The sequence below is a fragment of the Myxocyprinus asiaticus genome, chromosome 17 (genome assembly GCF_019703515.2).
Source record: "Myxocyprinus asiaticus isolate MX2 ecotype Aquarium Trade chromosome 17, UBuf_Myxa_2, whole genome shotgun sequence".
Classification (NCBI taxonomy): domain Eukaryota; kingdom Metazoa; phylum Chordata; class Actinopteri; order Cypriniformes; family Catostomidae; genus Myxocyprinus; species Myxocyprinus asiaticus.
Genome location: NC_059360.1, coordinates 22,703,048 through 22,724,929, shown reverse-complemented (window position 1 = coordinate 22,724,929; position 21,882 = coordinate 22,703,048). Strand labels below are relative to the sequence as shown.

Here is a 21,882-nt window from a genome sequence, read left to right as displayed (position 1 = left end):
TAAATGTAGGTTGTACATCTTTTTTATTTTTTATTTATTATTATTATTATTTTTATATATAATTTATTGAATACTGGGTACCTAAATCTAAAACTAGCTTGTGGTTATTTGTACATAACTTTAGATAGTTTTGGAACATTGTTGGGAAATTACCTAAAAATAGTAATCCACTACAAATTTCTAATTATTTCTCTAAAATTGTAAACAGATTACTTTAATGACTTCACTAAAAAATAATCACATTTCTATTTACTTTACCTTTAAGTTACTTTCTAAATCATTTTCCTCTCAACAAATTCCAAATATTGTCTATATTTCTTCCTTGTTCATTGTTACACACAAGTCATACACACAGCACCTCACATTTCTCCTTCACAATGACATGTTATGGGGCAATAATGTATGTATTCTTCATAAATAATACTGTATATTAGAAATAAGCAGAACCCAATAATGCAGGGGTGGGCAACTATTTTGGTACAGAGGCCACATCGGGCTTTAAGTAGTACATGGGGGGCCACATTGTACTCCTTTTGAGATACAGTGTTCCAGATTGATTTGGCTCTTGTATCTTTTAAGCCCAGAAATAGTTGTGTACTCAATTTTCTGAAGTGTATATGTGACTAATGGGACTATTCTGCATTTGCCTAAAGCATTGTATTGCTCTACAAAGGTAGATACTTTTCTATCAGACATAAAAACCGGAATAAACACTGAGCATAAGTATATATATATATATATATATATATATATATATATATATATATATATATATATATATATATATATATATATATATAGAAACTTAGCGATCTCTAGTGTGATATCCTGCTCAAGTAGAAGTGTTATATGGCCACTCCGTGTCTATACTTGAGGCTGCTTGTGCTGTTTGGTGCTACTAAGTTTGCAAGCAAACCTTCTCAGTGATGAATTTTAATAAAATATAAACATAGATCTCGGCATCATTGACACGTGGAGGAGTAATTATTGACACGCGAGCAAAAGCTAGCGAGAGACGAACATGTATTTTTTATTTGTGCAATTTAGAAAAGGTAAAGTCCCTTGCGAGTCACACCTGTATTTTAATTGAACTCTTGCAATTATTTAGCTAATTTTTTCCTTGCAAATCAGTGACAAACAACACAGGTTATAAATTCTGTCAGTAAAGTGAAACTGAACCTCATAGAAAAAATATTGTAATTTCTGTTGTGGTTTTTGCTTGGGGACTTGCTATTATCGAATAATAAACTATATATATATATATATAATGAAAAATAAAAATAAAAAAAGACAAAAAAAAAAAAAATAAAAAAAAAAAAAATATATATATATATATATATATATATATATATATATATATATATATATATATATATATATGTTTTTTTTTCTTTTTTTGTCTTTTTTTTTCTTTTTTATTTTTTTTCATTATATATATATATAGTTTATTATTCTATTTAACACTTTCTACATCAGGGATCTGTTTTATTAAAAATAAACAAATAAATTGAAAAAATTTAAAATTATAGAACTTTGAATGCTTGTTCCAAAACGGGCCAGTTTTCTCAAAACATTACTCATTTTCACATAATGCGGGCCTCGTCAATGGTTTGGCTTTATATTCAGCACACAACTGAATAAAACAGGGTGCATAGCTATGATAAATGATTACTGCAAGAGTTCAATTAAAATACAGGTGTGACTCGCAAGGGACTTTACCTTTTCTAAATTGCACAAATAAAAAATACATATTCGTCTCTCGCTAGCTTTTGCTCGCGTGTCAATAATTACTCCTCCACGTGTCAATGATGCCGAGATCTATGTTAAATTTTATTAAAATTCATCACTGAGAAGGTTTGCTTGCAAACTTAGTAGCACCAAACAGCACAAGCAGCCTCAAGTATAGACACGGAGTGGCCATATAACACTTTTACTTGAGCAGGATATCACACTAGAGATCGCTAAGTTTCTTCAAAGGGGAAAGAGAGAGTTAGAAAGAGTGCACTCCCATGCATGGTTGTCAGATTGCACAAAATAAGTAAAACTTAGTAAAACAAAAATAATATTTGCAATTTGCACAAGAATAAATCCATCTCCTGCATCTCCTATCTGGCAGCCCTGAGCATGTTTAACACTTGTGGAGGCGCATTAGGTCACAATGCAAGATAACTCAAATATCCAGTGAAAAGGGGGCCTGGGTAGCTCAGCAAGTAATGATGCTGACTACCACACCTGGAGTCGCAAGATCGAATCCAGGGCGTGCTGAGTGACTCCAGTCAGGCTTCCTAAGCAACCAGTTGGCCCAGTTGCTAGGGTGGGTAGAGTCGCATTGGGTTAACCTCCTTGTGGTTGCTATAATGTGGTTCTTGCTCTTGGTGGAGCGTGTGGTGAGTTGTGCATGGATGCTACAGAGAATAGCATGAGCCTCCACACACTCAACAAGCCATGTGATAAAATGCACAGATTGATGTCTCAGACACAGGGGCAACTGAGATTTGTCCTCCACCACACAGATTGAGGCAAGTCACTATGCCACCACAAGGACTTAGAGTGCATTGGAAATTGGGCATTCCAAATTGGGGAGAAAAATTATCCAATGAAAAAACACTTTTAGGATAAATGAGCCACAGGCCAGATTAAACCATGTGGAGGGATGTCTGCTATAATGTATTTAAAAGTAATGAAATTAATTGAAAGTCAGTAATCTGATTAAAAGAATTTAAAATGTAATGAATTATATTACAGTAATTATATTACAGTAACTAATTACTTTTAATTGGATTACACACCTTTTTTTCTTTTCCTTTTTTTTTTTTGAGTCATGGAAATACATTGTAAATTAGTTTCAGTTTTTCCAATTATGTTAGTTTTCATTTTTATTTCACTTAAAAATATTTAATGTAGTTTTCATTAATGATATTAACACTCAATGACACACTGATGATATCTATATAATACTGTGAAAAGATTAGGATTAGGAAGTGTATTACCCTACAAATTAGGAATGTAGAATGTTTCATCATACGTTTGGCATAGACACATTAGAAGGAGATTAAGACTGGTGATATCGTTGTCACCATGGTGAAAACCAAACAGCTAGTGAAGTTTTAATGCACTGATGGTGAAGTTTGAATTCAGAGGGTTTGTGGCAGATGCTGTCAAATCTTATGATATGTGCAAGTATTTTTTTAGCATAATCTGTTTAACGATCATTAAAAATCAATGAGAAAATGTCTAAATAATATGTATATCATGCTTAAAATGATTCAGAGCAGCAGTACCGATATACACATTAGGAACCTGAATTTCACCCTGGAAAACCATTGAACATTGAATCAACTTCACGTTTTTAAATGAAGAAAATACATTCCTGGGAATAAAGTAAATGGCATGTTTTTATATCACATATGTTTTTACTCAGAAAAAGTTCTGTCACGCAATAGCCCTGGAATGTGAGGTAAATTAAGTTTCCACTAAAATGTTTTTTGGCTATGTATTTCATAGAATTCTATGTTTGAAATTATAATTTATCATGAATTTTTTTTTTTTTTTTTTTTTTTTTTATAACATTATTTTCATTGTCTTTAGGAATATCTCACTATGGATTGTGTAGAGTGTTTGAATACATTATAGACTGCAGCATACTGCTACTTTTCTTTTGGATTTGTACTGTAAACTTACTCCATAATGTTACAGGGTCACACAATACATGCAGACATTAGCTATTCTTGATTAAACTCTCTGGTGGACTAATGAATTTTGTTGTTAATTGATTTGAAGGTTGCTCACATCATAAGATGTGTTACAAAATACAAATTGACAATTTAGTTGACTGATTTTTATGTCTATGATTATGTTTTTTAATACCTTGCAATACTTTCCCAGTCTCTCACTCACCTTCCCAGTCTTTTGTATTACTTTTCTTGTGTTTTTCAGCATAAAAGAGATGTTCAGGAGACCACCAAATATGTGGAACTCATCATAGTAGCAGACAACAGAGAGGTAGGACAGCAGACATTGTGACCTCACTATACAACCCATCTTACCATATCTGCCATGAGCACCTACTTGAGGACTCGGACAAACCACTGAAAAATGTGAAAAAATGTTCTGCATATGGTAACATTTAAATGACCTGGTTTAATTAAAGTCAAATACTTAAAATTGCTGAATTAATTTGAATATATTAGGTTACACCAAAAATAAAAAAATAAGGGTTAGGTCAATTAGAAATTGCTCCTTAAGATAACAATTGCAGGTTACCACTTTTTACAGTGCATAAACAAAGAAACATAACAAGTTTTGTGCTTATACTCTCACATGTTTACTAAAACTGTTGTGCAAAATGCACTCTTCAGTGCATTTGTTCATATATCTAATTGAAAAAAGAAAAAGTCAAGGGAAACATTCTGTCATACCCTCTAATTAGGGGCCAAGCACTGAAGGTGCTTAGCCGCTATTGTATCCGTTAGTATTATTGGGGGCCAAGCACCGAAGGTGCTATTGCACCTATTGTATTTGTTAGTATTATTATTATTATTATTATTATTATTATTATTATTATTATTCCTCCCCAATGGGAGTCTATGGCAGCCCTATGAACCGTACATAGGAAAATTATTAAATTTGGCACACTGATAGGGGTGGGCACGAATAGCCACTATACTAAATTTGGGGTCTCTAGGTCGTACTCTATAGCACCACCACCAGTTCAAAAATGTACTTTTCATCTGTATGTATCTTTTGAACCATTTGTCCTAGAGTCACCATTCTTTTTTGTTTGAGTACTCTCCTCCTGCTGATTCAAATGGACCCCTTACATTAAAACTCCTCCCATTACAGTGGCCGCCATCTTGCATTACGACATTTACAGTTTAAACTTTTCACATCCTTTAAACTTTGTTCAGTTTTTCCAAACAATGGCTCAAAATAATCTCCAGACCAAGCCACATAGAACTGACCAGAAATCATTTTAATTTGTGCTACCGTTCAGAATTTATTCCAACGCAAATTTAACAACGTCGATGTGACAATGGATTTTGATCGAAACTAAATTTGGTTTGCTTTGTCAGGAACATGATTTGAGCTTACATGCAAAGTTTGGTGACAGCACCATCTATGGGTCAAGAAATGTCAAAATTGGCTATTTTTGCCGTAACTTTTGAACCAGTTGTCCTAAAATTATGAGTTTGGTGTCTTTGGATTCCTTGGGTCATGATAATTTCAACTATATAATTTTTTCCAACATCAGCCATATAACCTTTCTGCATTTTTTTAATTTTATAAAAAAGTAATGTATATTTAAAACACTGTCCGATTTGAATGAAAACTGGAAGTGGTCTTCAACATCATGTCCTGAGTGTACCTAAGCAGTTTGGAGACAGCGCCACATAGTGTTCAACATTCTTATTCAATTTAAACAAAACTTTTAATGTATCATTGCTTCCTTATACTAAGTCTTCTGAAATTGGCAGAGATACATTTCTAAATGTATTTATTATATATTTTTTATTTTTTTAATCCTGCTGCTCTCAGCTTGGAATGTATCTTTGGCATTTTTGAGTTATGTAAACTGAATGGCACAGAGGTTAATACATAGGAACACAAGTTGAAAGGTTGTGAGTTTGAGTCTAGGAAAGAGCAGTTTTAAAATGTTTACTTCTGTTGATATCTGAGTCTTCGTATTGTGCTTACTACAATGCAGACTGTACTTTATTGCGGAATAACCTGTAACAATACACAGAATTGTCCAATCAGATAATTCAGATAAAGAAGGTACACTCTCTGGGTGATTCCTGATCATCAGTGATGACACCTGATGCTAACACACAGAGTCTACTGAACAACAAGAGCAAGAAAAAAGATCAAACCAGCAAACACTGCAACAATTGAATCTACTGTCACACAGTCTTAGATGTACATCAACTGATGTCTGAATATCTCACGGGAGAATGCTTGAAAATACTCAAAATACAACATTGCCATGTTCTATTATTATAAGCATATATATGTGTGTGTGTGTGTGTGTGTGTGTGTGTGTGTGTGTGTGTGTGTGTGTGTGTGTGTGTGTGCAAAAGATTGGCAGTTAATAGAGCTTTAGCTCCATTTAGTGTTGCTGATTTTGTTATTACATTTATTTTATTTATTTTTTAAGTCACCATTACGGTGATTGGTGTTCTCTTTGGTTTGGTGCTTGGGTCTTCTTTAATGATAACGTTATTTTCTAGTTGGAGCAATTAAGTTTTAACAAAACATGTTTAATTGCATAGTGATGGGAGAGAAAAAATTAGCTGAAAGCAGGTTACTCACAATGAGAGGAGTGCTTAAAAGAAGTGTGATGCTTTGAGTTAATTATACAAATCATTGATACGTTGATCATGGCAATAATATGCAGTTCATATGGAAGAGGAGTTACTGCAATAGTTATTTGACAAGTTGAGCAGATACTGCCACTGAAGGGTGCAACAACCTCTTCATACGAAAAAACTTTTTCATTGTTATTCACACAGACACATGCTTTTGAGGGGGGCCACATAAAAGCAAAGAGCAATGTTTCTTCTCTGTGGCCATGTGCTGCATGGACTACTTTGACTGTTACATATCATTCTCATGTTCACATGTGTGACTACAATGACCTTTCACAAAGGAAAATATTCTGACAAATATTCCCACTCTTCTTCAATCTAAGCTACTAACACTTCTGCCCAGATAAACCTGTATGGCAAGGCAGATCCACAGGCATTACATACAGTAGAGAACATACAAATGACTCCAACCAGAATCACAACTAGCTCATGGGAACTAAAAATAAACCTTTGCCATAACATAAAACAACATTATTAAGATTAAACAGAACTTGAAACATAGCTATAACCCGCGATTACTTTTAAATGTTAATTAATAACACCCCCAAACAGTCCCCAAAACCTCCACAGACCTACCTATTTAATTATGCAAACATAACAGCCAATAGCAAGTCCCCAAGCAAAAACCACAACAGAAATTACAATATTTTTTCTATGAGGTTCAGTTTCACTTTACTGACAGAATTTATAACCTGTGTTGTTTGTCACTGATTTGCAAAGAAAAAATTAGCTAAATAATTCGACTGTCACAGTGACAAAAAAACAAAACAACAACAACATTTAAATACAAAAATAATGATAAATTCAGTTGCACGGCTTGCAAGAATTTTTTTTTTTTTTTTATAAATAATTTGATATTATTATAATTAGTTTAATCATATTTAAAATTTATTTTGGACCCTATGTAAATTTCAGTTAGCAAGTTAGGATTTGCTAAAACTACATGAGAAGAAAAGCCTCAGGATAGACTGAACAACCTGACACCCCTCTCATTATAGAGATCTTATGGTGACTTGGACAACACAAGAGCTTGTAAATTATAAATATATGAATTAAGTTTTTGTATGCATTTTTTTTTTCTTGATTCAAATAATGTATATGTTTGAAAATAAAAAATGTGCATTACTTAAAAATAATATAACACAGTTAAATATTCATCTAAAACCATTTATATATATAACCCTCACCACAAACCCAAATTATTCAGGGAGTCTTCAAACAGTTCTGTGCCAGGGGTCCAACATTTGATGCAACACCCCTGTCACTAAATTATAGGTCCACTGTAATTCTGGATTTCATTTGATAATTTGACTTCTACAAAATCTCAATTAGACATACCATAAATCATCCCAGTGAACCCTTTTTATCTCACTGTGTTGTACTTATTCTATTGAACAATGCATTTCTAGAAGATGACTGTACTAATTTAAAGCAAGTCTTCAGTGTCTAATCAAAGAAAACAATAATCACCATAATGGTGACTTCTATGAATGAAACAAAATAATGACATCAGCAACACTAAATGCAGACAAACCTCTATTAATTCTCAGTAAATAACTTTTGCACACATGAAAAACAAACATCCTCACAACATATTGAAACATTATTGTCTAATATTATATTGTATTTGCAGTTGATGTACATGTAAGGCTGTGTGACAGTAAGACAGATTCAATTGTGGTGGTGTCAGCTAGTTTGTCCTCTTGATTTCTTTTTCTTGTTGTCCCTCTTTCTTTCCTTTAGTAGACTCTGCTTGTTAACATCAGGTGTCACCACTAATGGTCAACCATCACTCAGGGAGTTTACCTACTTCATTTAATTAATTGTTTGGCCAAATCAACATTGAACATTTCAAAATGTAGGTTCAACAGTGCTCAGTGTTAGTTTTTAACACCATCGGTTGGGACCGAAATGAACACTAAGGATTGTATATTTAACACCGGGGATTACTACACTTGTGTGCTGACTTTAACCTCAGGAAGTCTCTTTGCCCCTTAATAGACTGTTAACTGAGTGGCTTAGTGTGTTAAAGCACAGCTAAATAGTTTCAAGAGTTGTGGGTTTGAATCTCTCCCTCAACAAATAATGTAGTTAGAATTTCTGCTTTTATGGAGATCTTTGTATTGGGTTACTAAATAGTTGCTGGGCTTTTCTCCAATCAAATTTTAATTTTAATTTTGTTGTAGTTACATGAATACGAAGTAGATTATGACGACTACAATGATTGGCTGTGATTGCTCTATGCTTGGTATGTCCTTTGTTGAATGATAATTTTGTGGTGCAGTGGACTGTGCAGTGACTTGTTGAAAGGAAAGTGATAGGTTGAAATCCACCTTGAGGCGATGTGTATTTGTGCTTTATGTCTCATGTGATCTATGGGTTGTGGTTAACACTGTGCAGTGCTTGCCATTTTGGTGCTTTGCCCCGTAATTGCTGCTTGCAGCTATATTTACAAAATTCTATTGGTGAGTACTGTACAATATTTGGTTTAAGGTGAAGTTTTGGCTCTTTCTTTCTAGGCCAAACCAAAAGTAGGTCATAGAGGGTGGGACCTGAGAGGAAGTAAGGCATTGCTCCCAAATGATCAGATAGGAAACAGGAAGTGTTATGTAAAAAGTGAACATTGGATGTGGGAAAAAGAAGCAATGGGCAACAACAAACAAAGCTACCAGGTTATCACCACAGCTGTCTGTGTGTTTGCGTCCGTGCATACATACTAAGTGTTTTCATGTGGGGGAAATAATGCTAAAATGTTTATTTTGGGATACATGGTTAGGGTTATCCTGTAGTAATTACAATTAACTTTTATATAAAAGCAATAGAAGTATATGGTAAGAGAGTGTGTGTGTGTGTGTGTGTGTGTGTGTGTGTGTGTGTGTGTGTGTGTGTGTGTGTGTGTGTGTGTGTGTGTGAGTGGGTCAGGTTTTGCTTGCATCGTGGGAATCAAATGCCCCCACAAGGATATCAAAACCTGAAATCTTAATTTTAGAGACCAGCTAATGGCCCCACATGAAAAATGACTTAAAAACATACTAAATAATGTCACTTTGGAGGGCTCTTCTGAATTTGCTGCTAGACACATTGATTGGAACGCCCCTACAAATGACATTTAAAGATGCCTCTCAGAGTGTCTTTGCGTTGTTCAAACCCATCTATACAGCAGTCTTATACTTGTTGCAGTTTGTCTTAGTCTCTTATATCTCACCTTTGTCTTTTTTCCTGTCCAGTTCCAGAAACAAGGAAAAGATGTGGAGAAGGTCAAACAGAGACTTGCTGAGATCGCCAACTATGTGGACAAGGTATAAAACACTACGGTTAGCCTAAATGAACATGAAGGCCTCACTGGAACTCTAAAATAAAATTCTGATTGAAAGAGATGAATGTGAGATGGCTGAGGTAAAAGATGAGCTTTGAAATGAGAATTTCTATTGAAAGATTCAACCTGAAAACTAATGAGTATATTTACATGAAAAATAATTGACTAATGGACAGACAGAGATATTGTTGGATGTACTGTTTGTCAATGAGTGGATTGTGGAGTAGAAGGGTTTGATATTGTGTGTGGGTCAAGTTTTACCTACATTGTGGATACCAAATTTCCCCACAAGGGTAGTAAAAACCTGAAGTCATCTAAATTGTGAGACCAGACAACATAAAGAACTAAATAATGTCTTAATGAAAATACAGAAAGGTTTCAGTGAGGGTTAGGTGTAGGGGTTGGTGTAGGGACTAGAAAATGTCAATAGAAAGTCCACACTATGATATAAAAACAAATATGTTTGTGCATTCACTCAGTTTTACAGGGTGCTGAATATTCGTGTTGCTTTGGTGGGACTGGAGGTTTGGAGTGATGCTGATAAGTGTGCCATCACCCAAGACCCCTTCACAACCCTCCATGAGTTTTTGGACTGGAGAAAACTTCGACTGCTGCCACAGCGGGCACATGATAATGCCCAACTTATAAGGTACACATTTCACATACTCAAACACATGCACAGATCAGCATGTGTCAAATATATACTGTAGGTTCTCTACCAACTTATTCACTTATGCTCTATCAACACAGATTGAATCAAGGCTCACTCAATGGTGAACACACCTTAGTCTTTGTTTTAGTCTGACTCTTGGATTTAGACTTGGGCAGTGTTTGTAAGAACAGTGTACTGCTTACTGCATAACTGCCTACTATTTTCTTAAAATAATATGTAAAACAGAATGCATTCTAGAATGATAAACATTTTGAACAGTAATTTGCTACATTGTTGTCACTCAGCACATTGCCTGTTTAATTCAGAGTGTGGCCTCCAGTTATCATCTTAGAAATTAAACACCTTTTACCTTGCATTTTGAATCCAATTTTAATTTAAAAACTTGTTTACTATTTGCAGTCCAATCAAATGAGTCATGAAAGAGATGTTCAAAATTGTAGCTGTTTTTACTTACGAATCATTCATAACATTGAAATTGAAGGTCAGTTTGACACATTAACCTCCTGAGACCCAAACATGACTGCTGTATGCATTTACATTTGCCCCCTTTTTTTTCTTTTAACTAGTAACACTTTATAAACATGCAAAAAAAAAAAGAAAAAAAGAAAAAGGAAAAAACAATCTAGAGCAAATAGTTTCCTTAAAAATTGATGGCAACATATGTATATGGACAGCGGGACTAAGCTGTGAAATTTGTAATAATACCAAGCTATAGAAAGTTGTTTTTTTATCAAACAGTTTGTTTATGTTTTTGAGACATTGCAGACATTTCATCAGAAATTAGCATAATTAATTCTTATTCAATGTAATGGCTAGCATCATCCAATCACTGCCAACCATATTAAAATAAAATTATACATTATAAATTTTGAATTTATGAATCCTACCATTGTCCATGTCTGCCAAACATGTTGAGTGGTCCAAACATCATCTGTAGCCTGAAACTGAACTTTTGATAGGAAGTTTGGACTGAATGCACTTCCCCCTTGCTCCCTATTTAGTGAATGACTTAACATGTGCTATCTGTCTGCATTGGTCTTACAGTTAGAAATACACCTTATTTTCATCCTAACTCCATATAAAGCAACTGAAAGCAAAAATTTCTGCTTTTAGATAGAGTAAATATAGGATTTCTAAGGAAAAAATATGCTAAAGTACACATTCGTTTACATTGTGTTTAGCAGCGTGGCGTTTCGCGATAAATTGCTCAAATTTTGAAAATGGCATATCGGATGAAACTAGAGACTCTAATCTTTTGACTCAAACAGGTTTAAATGTAAAAACTTAATTCGCTTTCTTACCAGATGTAGTTTTGTTGGCGTTTCTCCCCAAGACAAACTCCACTGTGGTCAGTGCCATGTTGTTTTGTCACATGACTCTGTTTGCAGAAAGTTTAACCCTTTACTGACATCACAGAGTCTCCTGAACTGATATCAGTCAGTTTAAAATAATTTAAATTGTGTTCCTTTGTTAAGATCAAGTACAGTATTCTTTGTAGTGTGCTCTGTTGTATACTGCACATTTTGGCAAATATAGATGGTCAGCCGGGTTTTCCATGCATACAGAATATGTGTACACTGTGCACAGTATTGTACATTCTGTATTCTGTAGAAAAAATAATAGTATGATTGTATGCTACTCAGAACACAGCCTATGTCTTAGTCATATTGTTTTTCTGTGCCAGTCTTTTGCCATATATTTAAACTGATTTTCTTTCTCTTATGGCAGTGGGGTGTACTTCCAGGGCACCACAATAGGCATGGCTCCCATTATGAGTATGTGTACCGCGGAGCAGTCGGGAGGCATTGTCATGGTGAGAAATCAGTTATCACACACTCGGAGCCCCATAATTATCACTTCAAACTGAGCTTCACAACCATGTAGCTGTTTTTAACATAGTTAAAGTTCACCTAAAATTTACATTTCTATCATCATTTACCTGTCTTTTTTCCAAACTCGTATGACTGTGGAACACAAAAGGAGATATTATACAGAATGTTCAAGCTGTTCGTTTCCATTCAGTGTAAGTAGACAGAAACCAGTGGCTGTCAAGCTCCACAAATGTACCATAAAAAGTGTCCATATGACTACGCTATATTCCAGATCTTTAAAAGACATACAATAGTTTTTGTGAGCAACAGACTGAAATTTGTTGTTCTCTGACATTTTTTTTTTTTTTTCCCTCTTTGTCTGTGGCTTGGACATACAAAATATCTCTTTTTGATCCACAAATAAATTATACAGGTTTTGAACTACATGAAGTTGAGTGAATAATGACAGATTATTCATTTTTAGGTGAAATGTCCCTCTACGTTGAAGGTTGTGTCCACACAGGCCAGATTCATTAAAGCTGTTTTATGTTTGTTTTTAGTATCAGAATGATAATACTCATAGTGACTCATGGTTGTTTGCTTTTCACTCACCAGTCATCAGTAATGCTGCTGTCACCATCGCACTCCCTTCACATTTCTACCTTCAGTTATTCACCATTTCATGGTTTTTGCCTCAGACTGCCTGAGAGATAGAGAAACAAGTAATGCACTGACTCGGAGAAAGAACACTAAATCCTTCTGCCTGCTTTTATCATGTTTCTTGGTTAAATTATGATTTCCTGGAATTGCCTGTGTTCCTTTACCCTGTTGTTCTTGAAGGGCCAGTCCTTTGTTGCAAAATGTAGTTTTATTACCATTGATATGCCAAACATATTATCACTTCCCCAACAGTAAATGTTTGCTTTAGTGTTTTGAGGTACAGTGAGGTCCAAAAGTTTGAGATCACCTGAAAATAAACAGATTTTGAAAAAAAAAAAACAATGAAAAATTACATCAAAAAATTAATATTAAGATTCTGTGCTATTTCTAGGTCTCTAATCAAATGGTCTTTGAAACATTCTCTAATCATGTTTGGATAAAATGCATCATCAACTTGTGGAATCCATGCCAGCTCAAATGCATGTTGACACCAGAAATACTTATTTTACAATTTTGAAACTTTTAAAAAAATGTTTATGCTGATGATGTAATTTATAATAATTTTTTATAGTAAATTAAAATGATGCAAAATAGAATCAATTTCACAAGTTGTCTCAGACTTTTTGTAATGTAATTGCAGAGTGTGTGATCTTTAGGTGCATGATCTTGTACATAGTACTTTTAAGGTGGAAATAAGTCTAGTCAATGCACACACATGGGCAGTTCTACAAGGTCATGCACAAGTTCATCTAATTTCTTCTAAACAAAAGACAAGGAAAAGTAAAAAGTGTACAGTGATAAAAAGAGACACTGTACACTGATTGATGTATTTCTGAATTGGCTGCTGTGGTTTCAAAGTCTTGCTTCCAGATGTGCGTGTCTCTTCCATGCTTGCATATGGCAAACAGACAGACAGAGAAAAAAGCAGATTATGGTGTAGAATTTAATAGTCCTGAATCATATGTACTGACTGACCCAGAAATTGTATAAGTAGATTTGAATCTTAAGTTTTAAATCTGAAGACACAATCTTCATGCAAACAAATTTGGACAAAACATAGTGGACACTAGTGCTGGGGCGCAACTAACTAAAAGCAGTGACACTACTAACGGCATTGTCCACAGAAAAATAAAAATGTTGTCATGATTTACTCACCCTCATGTCATTTCAAACCCTGTTTGGCTTTGGAGGTGTTAGGCAGAATGTTAGCATCAGTCACCATTCACTTTCATTGCATCCTTTTTTCATACAATGAAAGTGAATGGTGACTGAGGCTAACGTTCTGCCTAACATCTGATATTTTGGGTGAACTATCCCTTATTTATGCTTTTTCTTTTTTTTTCTTTTTTAGAAAAGGAGGGGCAATTCAAAAACATTTTTGTGGTAATCAATATTATGCCACAAATGCGGTCGATTGAGCTTAACTTGTATTGAACCCGGAATATTCCTTTAATAATAATGTTGTTTTTCATTACTATGTTATTGACTTATATAATTTAGGATGAATTATAGTTTTTTAGTTGTATTTATCTGTTCAAGTTTTATGCTGCCAACCTAATTGAGATGGTTCATTCATGCATGCATGCATTCATTCATTCATTCAAAAAACAACTTTTTATTTATTTATTTGTGCCAGGAAAAATAAGGCTTTGGTTACATTTTAAATCATATCAGGGTTGTTATTTTCAAAAAGATAATGCTTCCTTGCTAGTTTCAATGTTCGGTAGTTAGCTACTTTTGTTAGTAGCTTGTAGTGTAGTGTAGGTTTTTTTTTTTTTTTTTGAGTAGACAGCAGTAAAACTACTTCAAATTATGTGTAGCTTGTAGCTTGAGAAGCTACAGTTTCCGAGTACCTTCCCCAACACAGATGGACATGTCTCACATGATTATAGGAATCCAAAGTTGGAATGTCTTTTGATGTCTAAGATATCGTACAATCTGGCAATGACTTGAGAGAAGCTGCACTTAAAAAGCTGTCACCACTATAAAGGCACCATATTTTCAGTGTAGCAGCTTGGTAGTGGTTTTTTATAATAGTCAAGTCTGGAGTTCCCAGGGCATTAACCACTGCATCAGTCTGCAATTATGTTCAGAGAAGAGCAAGTCAGTCATATTCAAGATATACGGCCATCGCTGGCACACTATAGGTCTTGTATAAGTTAAAAGAAGCAGAGATATACAGTATCTTCCCGGATGGCACTGAAAGCTCAGATAAACCTGTCATGTTCTCCATCCTGTAATCAAGGTTGGAATTGGCATTTTGGTGTACAATACAGTGAAAAGGATAGTCAGGATATAGATGTGTGGAAAGATGGAAGCTAAATTCGGAAAGATGTCAGTATGTGGGTGTTACCAGTTCTCTGACTTCTCAAGGAGGAAGCAAGGGCTGGGTAAATGTTCAACACACGTCTTTATTTGCACACACTTTTCAGTGTAACATAAACAGGTTTGCTTTTCAGCTTAAATGAATGCACGCACAAGAACTCAACAGCGTGCGCCTCTCTCCCTCCTCTGGCGGCCTGGACTCCTTTTTATCCCTCTCCAGCTCTCACTGAAACACAGAACAGCTATTAGAGATAATTTCCCACAGGAGTCAATCCTTACCGTTCTTCCTCTCCCAGCCTCACTCTCCACAGATGTTGCTCGGCCACGCCCACATCACCACAATGGGTTTGAAGGCTAATGCACTGCTACTCTGGTCACGTTCAAATGCTCTTGAGGCTTCAGGAAGATATACTTCACCTCAGTTGAAATGGATAGTGCTGAAGCTCCACTGCGTTCTCTTGTGTTGTGAGAGTGTAGAGAGCACATTGAGGAGAGGAGAAAGCAAAAGGAAGGAAAATAAGTGAGAAGATGCTTGTACTGTATTTGTTTTATGGCAAGGTAAAAAGAGACATTAAGAGTTCGAGGAAGAATGTGAGAAGAGTGTATTTGAAAGAGAGATCTACTGAGAGGGAGATTCAGAGCAACAGATTTCATTTATAGTCCTTCAAGAAATTTAATAACAGCATCAGTGTCTAAAGCAATAAATAAAGCCTAAAATCAATTTAGTGTACTTTAAATTATTAACTTTTTGGGATAATTTTTTCACTGCAAGTCATTTCAAACCTGTATGTTTTTTATTCTTCCATCTCACATTTTTTCAGCATCTTGCGCATGAGCGTGCATTTTTAGTTAAAAGAACTTTTGCTTTTAAAACGTATCTCAAAACACATGCATTTTTTTCCATTTTTTTCCATTTTTTTCTAGCCTTTTTAATTAATTAATGAATATATACTGTATGTGTATATATATATATATATATATACACCGATCAGCCACAACATTAAAACCACCTGCCTAATATTGTGTAGGTCCGCCTCGTGCCGCCAAAACTGCACCAACCCGCATTTCTCAGAATAAGATTCTGAGATGCTATTCTTCTCACCACAATTGTACAGAGCAGTTATCTGAGTTACTGTAGACTTTGTCAGTTCGAACCAGTCTGGCCATTCTCTGTTGACCTCTCTTATCAACAAGGCATTTCCGTCCACAGAACTGCCGCTCACTGGATGTTTTTTGTTTTTGGCACCATTCGGAGACTTGTTATGAATGAAAATCCCAGGAGATCGGCAGTTACAGAAATACTCAAACCACCCCGTCTGGCACCAACAATCATTCATGCGATTATCTAATCAGCCAATCATGTGGCAGCAGTGCAGCACATAAAATAATTCAGATACAGGTCAGGAGCTTCGGGTAATGTTCACATCAACCATCAGAAGGGGGAAAAATGTGATATCAGTGATTTGGAGCGTGGCATGATTGTTTGTGCCAGATGGGCTGGTTTGAGTATTTCTGTAACTGCTGATATCCTGGGATTTTCACGTACAGCAGTCTCTAGAATTTACTCCGAATGGTGCCAAAAACAAAAAACATCCAATAAGCGGCAGTTCTGTGGACGGAAATGCCTTGTTGATGAGATAGGACAATGGAGAATGAACATCGAATCAGTCTGGGATTACATGAAGAGACAGAAGCAACTGAGACAGCTTAAATAGATAGAAGAACTGTTCTGAACTCTCCAAGAAGCTTGGAACATCCTATCTGCCAACAACCAAGAAAAACTGTGTCCAGGTGTACCTAGGAGAATTGGTGCTGTTGTGAATGTATAGGTGGTCACACCAAATAATGATCTAGTTTTTTTTATAAGCTTTTTTTATTATTATTTGTATTTTTTTAGTTTTGCTGTTAGTTGAGGCAATGTGAATGGGCCTTTTGAGGGGCAGTTTACAGAAATTCACAACATAAATAATGCATCAAGAAACTATAAAGAAAAACATAAAGTGGTTTAAGATGTGACATATAACGACACTCTGTTTTCTAGGATCACTCCGACAATCCTCTTGGAGCTGCTGTGACTTTGGCCCATGAGTTGGGCCACAACTTTGGAATGAACCACGACACACCAGAGCGGGGGTGCGGCTGTAGGATGACTGTTGACCGTGGCGGCTGCATCATGACTCCCTCAACAGGGTGAGTATGATCTCAACCATATATAGGCTACTGACAGATGTGACGATCAAATTGTCCTGTTCATAGTGTATAACAGCTTAGAGGAGTAGTTTGAAAACTGTCTGTATGAACGAATTACCAAAGTCTTTTCCAGCCTGCTGTCATTATGTGACCGTGGCAAAATTTTTGCAAAACAAAATTACCTGCCTTATTACACGTTTGGCTGCAGTTCCCCAGTGAAATGTCCAGCTGGGTGTACCAAAAGCGAGTGAAATGGTGTTGTGATCAGACAAAGTTTTTAAGGTGAATATTAGATGGAGTTTTAATGAATAAAATGTACCTCCCTAACCTAAAACTTTAACTTAAACCTAACCAATAGTGATCTAAAATCAAATGAGAGGTAGACACAAAACAGACATCCTTACCCTTACCCAATGCCTAAACCTAACCAATAGTGTTCGAAAACAAAAAGAGAAATGAAAAGCACATTTTCTGAAGCAACCACTTCATCTTATGTCGCTTCTATGACACTCTCATCTCATGTGTCAGCTTGTGTGTATGAATGGTCTTGAACCGTGGTTCAACACTCTGTGTGACAAAATCATACTTTTTAAATATCCTATAATACCATACAAATAACCAAAAGCATAATTTTAAACAATAATGAAAGGATGTATTTTATTTAACTTTTATTTTATTTTATTTAACTTATCATTTTCTTTGCATTTTAAATGGGTTCAAATATGCATTTTTATTTTATTTATTTATTTATTTATTTTTAATCAAGAGGTACCTTCATAGCTCACCCTCTGTCTACTGACGTTGCTCTAACTGTCACATAACAAAAGTCAGAGGGGAATGCGTTCTGGCCTGGGGTGAAGAACAGAAAAAGGAAGATGGAAAATGAAAAACAGTGCATTAAAATGAAGAAAACAATGCCCAAGTGTATAAAAAGAGATTGATAGGCTTTACTTATCACTTTATCACTGAAAATCTTGAAGAAAGGCTTGAAGTTAACCAACATCACATGGCCAGCTAATATAAATATAATTCCATTTCCAAGGATCTTTTCTGTCACGGTTATGCAAAAAGTTGCTGTATGTTTGGGAATGGGCTTTCAATCACTTTACATTTAGAGAGAAAAGCTTGTTAAAAAAGATGTTAACTGACCCTCGGCCATGCCATGGGCTCCTCTTACTAACTATAGTTAATGTTGCTGCGCTTTCCTACCTTCAACTGTTGTTGTCTCGCTGTCAAACATAATGTGAGAAACAATTAGATTTGGTGTGAGTAAATTACCTCAGGAATTATTAAACAATATCTGGATCAATTATTGACTAAATCCAAAAAATTGGGCAAAGAAATGTGTGATGGAGAGGCTTGCTTCAGAATCAGTCATGCTGAACATTAAGCCTCTTCTTTATTTTCATTATTATTTCCATTTGGATGGAAAATAATGGTGCAGATAAAATTAAATTAATAAATGCTATGTACATGACTGTTGGTATAAAAATTCTAAATTAAAACGTTTGAATTAAATAATTGGCATTACATAAATTTGTAAATTTTTTGAATTCTTGATTTTCTTTTTTTTTTTTTTTTTTTTTTTTTATTGTGTTCTGAATTGTAATATTTGTTACATTTTGAAGCAGTTGAGTTATTAATGGTGTCAAACCACATCCAATGGTGTAAAAAAAATTGTCACCTTCACATGACTATTTAATATAAAGTTAAAAAACATAACTTTCCCTATGGAGTTTTAAAAATACTGAAAAATGATTTTCATAAGATAGATTTAAAATGTGAACTAATATTAATATGTATTTTTATATTTGCAGCCTATTCTGTCATTTTAAAGATCTCATTGTTTTACATTGCAAGCTATTATTGTCATCTTTGTAAAAAAAATAAAAAAACATATGATAAAAATAGTATTTTGAAAAAAAATTTTTTTGTTATTCATATTGTATTTGATGTGTTGAATTGTAATGTCATACATTACAATTACAACTGTCATAGATGTATTTCTATAGACAAAGGAGAGGAAGTTGTCATGGCCAAACTACCAAACATTGGATATCTCTGAAAAGCCCAGGGAGTTCTTTTAAGATACACCAATATTTACTACTGTGGCATGTACACTGTGAGCAAAGAGAAAATTCAATAACAAACATCCAATGCAAAAATGAATTGCTGGGTCTCTGGAGGATAATTACCTTTTAAGCCTGATGTATCAAATATGATAGAAAAAAATTTAAATATTCACACTATTATTTCATGTCAGGTTTTATAGGGTTAATTAAAGGACAGTCCGTTCACATATAGGCTGCGGTTGTCATTCTTGTTCATAATCAAACTGTGTGAACATAACCGTATTTAGCACTCTAAAACAGGACTGACAACCATATTCTGCTGCTGTGTGAATGTAGCCTATGTTCTGCAGGATGGAGTAACCTACCTGGATTTGATGCATTATTGCACTGCAGAGACATCACTCCAGAGTTCAATTAGTCTCCAAAGAGTGCCATTATCTGGGGAATGGCAAAATCAAGCACTCATCATTCATGTACCCAAGAGAAAAATCAGCTGGTTACCTGCATCTTATTGACCTGAGGTTAATTAGCCGTCTCTCAGTGATGAATTTGCGCCATACATCCATTCGTCACCACTGACGTTAAACAGGTATTGGATTAAAACTGCTCAATCTCAAGGATTTGCAGATGGGCAGAAGGCTTGCTTTGTCCACTCAGAAATTTGGATTTCAGAAATTCAGCTGTCGCCTGGCTTCCCGTGATAACACGGTTGTCGGTAATAGTTTTGGGCATATGACTAGTGTCAGGTACGGGTAAACATCAGGTTGATAAGGTGAGGCCAGCTTATAATGGGAGATTTCCCTCCTTACACTTATGCCAGTTTGCCTTATCAGACAGTGAACTTGGAATGGATTCTCTAGATGTATTGGTGGAGAGTGTTAAAAAGAGAGAGAAATGTTTGTGAAATGATTGTGAAACTGAGAGTGAAAGGCTAAAGGAATCTGATCACCCATACTCAATGTTAAAACAATTGAATGTTACTGTGAAAGTGGATCATGCGTATTTTGCACAATGCAGTCTAGGACAGTCCGTCAAGTCTTCTGAAAGTCTTCAGAAGATCCAGCATTTGATCTGGAGTAAGACTGTGGTTTACAGTTTCAGTCATATCGCACAAGTCAGTCACTGGTAATGGTCTGACCGCTCTCAGCTGTGACCGGTTTGCAATCTCGCTGCTGTGGCTGTCTTATCTCAGAGTGGGGATGTTTTTGTTGGACCGCTCATCCCTGGATAACGGCCACAACAAACAGTGGAACCCTGTTCTCCCATTATGTGTTCATATAACACCTAGACAAAATGCTGGGAATAAACCTTTCTGGGCTTTTTAAAGCTTCTTCAGAAAAAATCATTCAGGAGAGGTTTTGTCGTCTCTTTTGGCCTCAGGTACAGAAAAGGGGTTGACATCATTTTGCTTAGCTCAAAATTCTCCAGTAGTGCAGTGGATGAATAGTTAAATGGATGTAGCGCCTCTGAGAAAGGAAAGTGCTTTTAAAAGAATGTTGGAGTGCCAAAGCTTGTCCCCATCTTCCAAAATATACACTGTGCAGAGTGTCATTTGAGGGTTTTGGGGTTGTAGTTTAGACTAATTATAGTTTAGTTCCTACTTTTTGGTACACTGTAAAATTGATTTCATCATTAAGCTATGTTATAACAACATATTTGTTTTCATCCATTTGACTCGCCACAATAATTACTGCCATTTGTACTAGGAGTTTTCACAGTTTAAACTTGATTTCTTTGGTTCAAGTGAACTTAAAGGAATATTCAGAGTTCAATACAAGTTAAGTTCATTCAACAGCATTTGTGGCATAATGTTGATTACCACAAAAATTTATTTTGACTCCTTTTCTTTAAAAAAGCAAATATTGTGGTTATAGTGAGGCACTTACAATGGAAGTGAATGGGGCCAATTTTTAGAGGGTTTAACCTTGTGCGACCCCCGCGTCCACGTGCGTGGACGTTGTATTTTGACTTCGCTATATGAAACGCATAATTTAAATGAATAGAAACTGACTGAATACTGCTCACAAGACTCTAGACTGTCATTTAAAGGGTTAATTTCTGCCGCACCGAGTCATGTGACACAACAACATGACGTTGATTTCCTTGAAGTGCTATTTCGGACGCAGTGCCAACAAAAGTGCCTCTGGTAAGAAACCTCTTTAAGTTTTTTCCTTGAAACCTATTTGGTTGTAAAGAGGAGAGACTCTAGATTCATTTGATATGCCGCATTAAAAAAATCCATTCATTTTTTGTGCGTCAGCGCCCTGATAAACACGTCCACATATGTGGAAATTCATACCACATTTCCTCAAAAATAGAAAAACATGTTAGTTATTTTGAATAACTTTCAGCTCTAACAATCTGTGGGTCATTTCGCTTCATTTTAATATACATTTTGTTATATTATATTTTGTTATCTCTGTGCAATACGATTCTATTAATTAACATTAGTTAATGCATTCCTATATAT

The 21,882-nt window shown here is 35.2% G+C and overlaps 1 protein-coding gene across 2 annotated transcripts in view; it reads left to right on the top strand.

Annotated features, from left to right (window-relative positions):
* Positions 1-21,882, top strand: part of LOC127455601 (disintegrin and metalloproteinase domain-containing protein 12-like) — a 178,533-nt gene that overhangs the window by 89,784 nt on the left and 66,867 nt on the right. For both annotated transcript variants that reach the window (XM_051723636.1, XM_051723637.1), the window contains exons 7-11: positions 3,937-4,002; positions 9,593-9,664; positions 10,161-10,330; positions 12,083-12,167; positions 17,192-17,340. In XM_051723636.1, the coding sequence (XP_051579596.1) occupies positions 3,937-4,002; positions 9,593-9,664; positions 10,161-10,330; positions 12,083-12,167; positions 17,192-17,340 (542 nt within the window). The remainder of the gene's footprint in view (positions 1-3,936; positions 4,003-9,592; positions 9,665-10,160; positions 10,331-12,082; positions 12,168-17,191; positions 17,341-21,882) is intronic.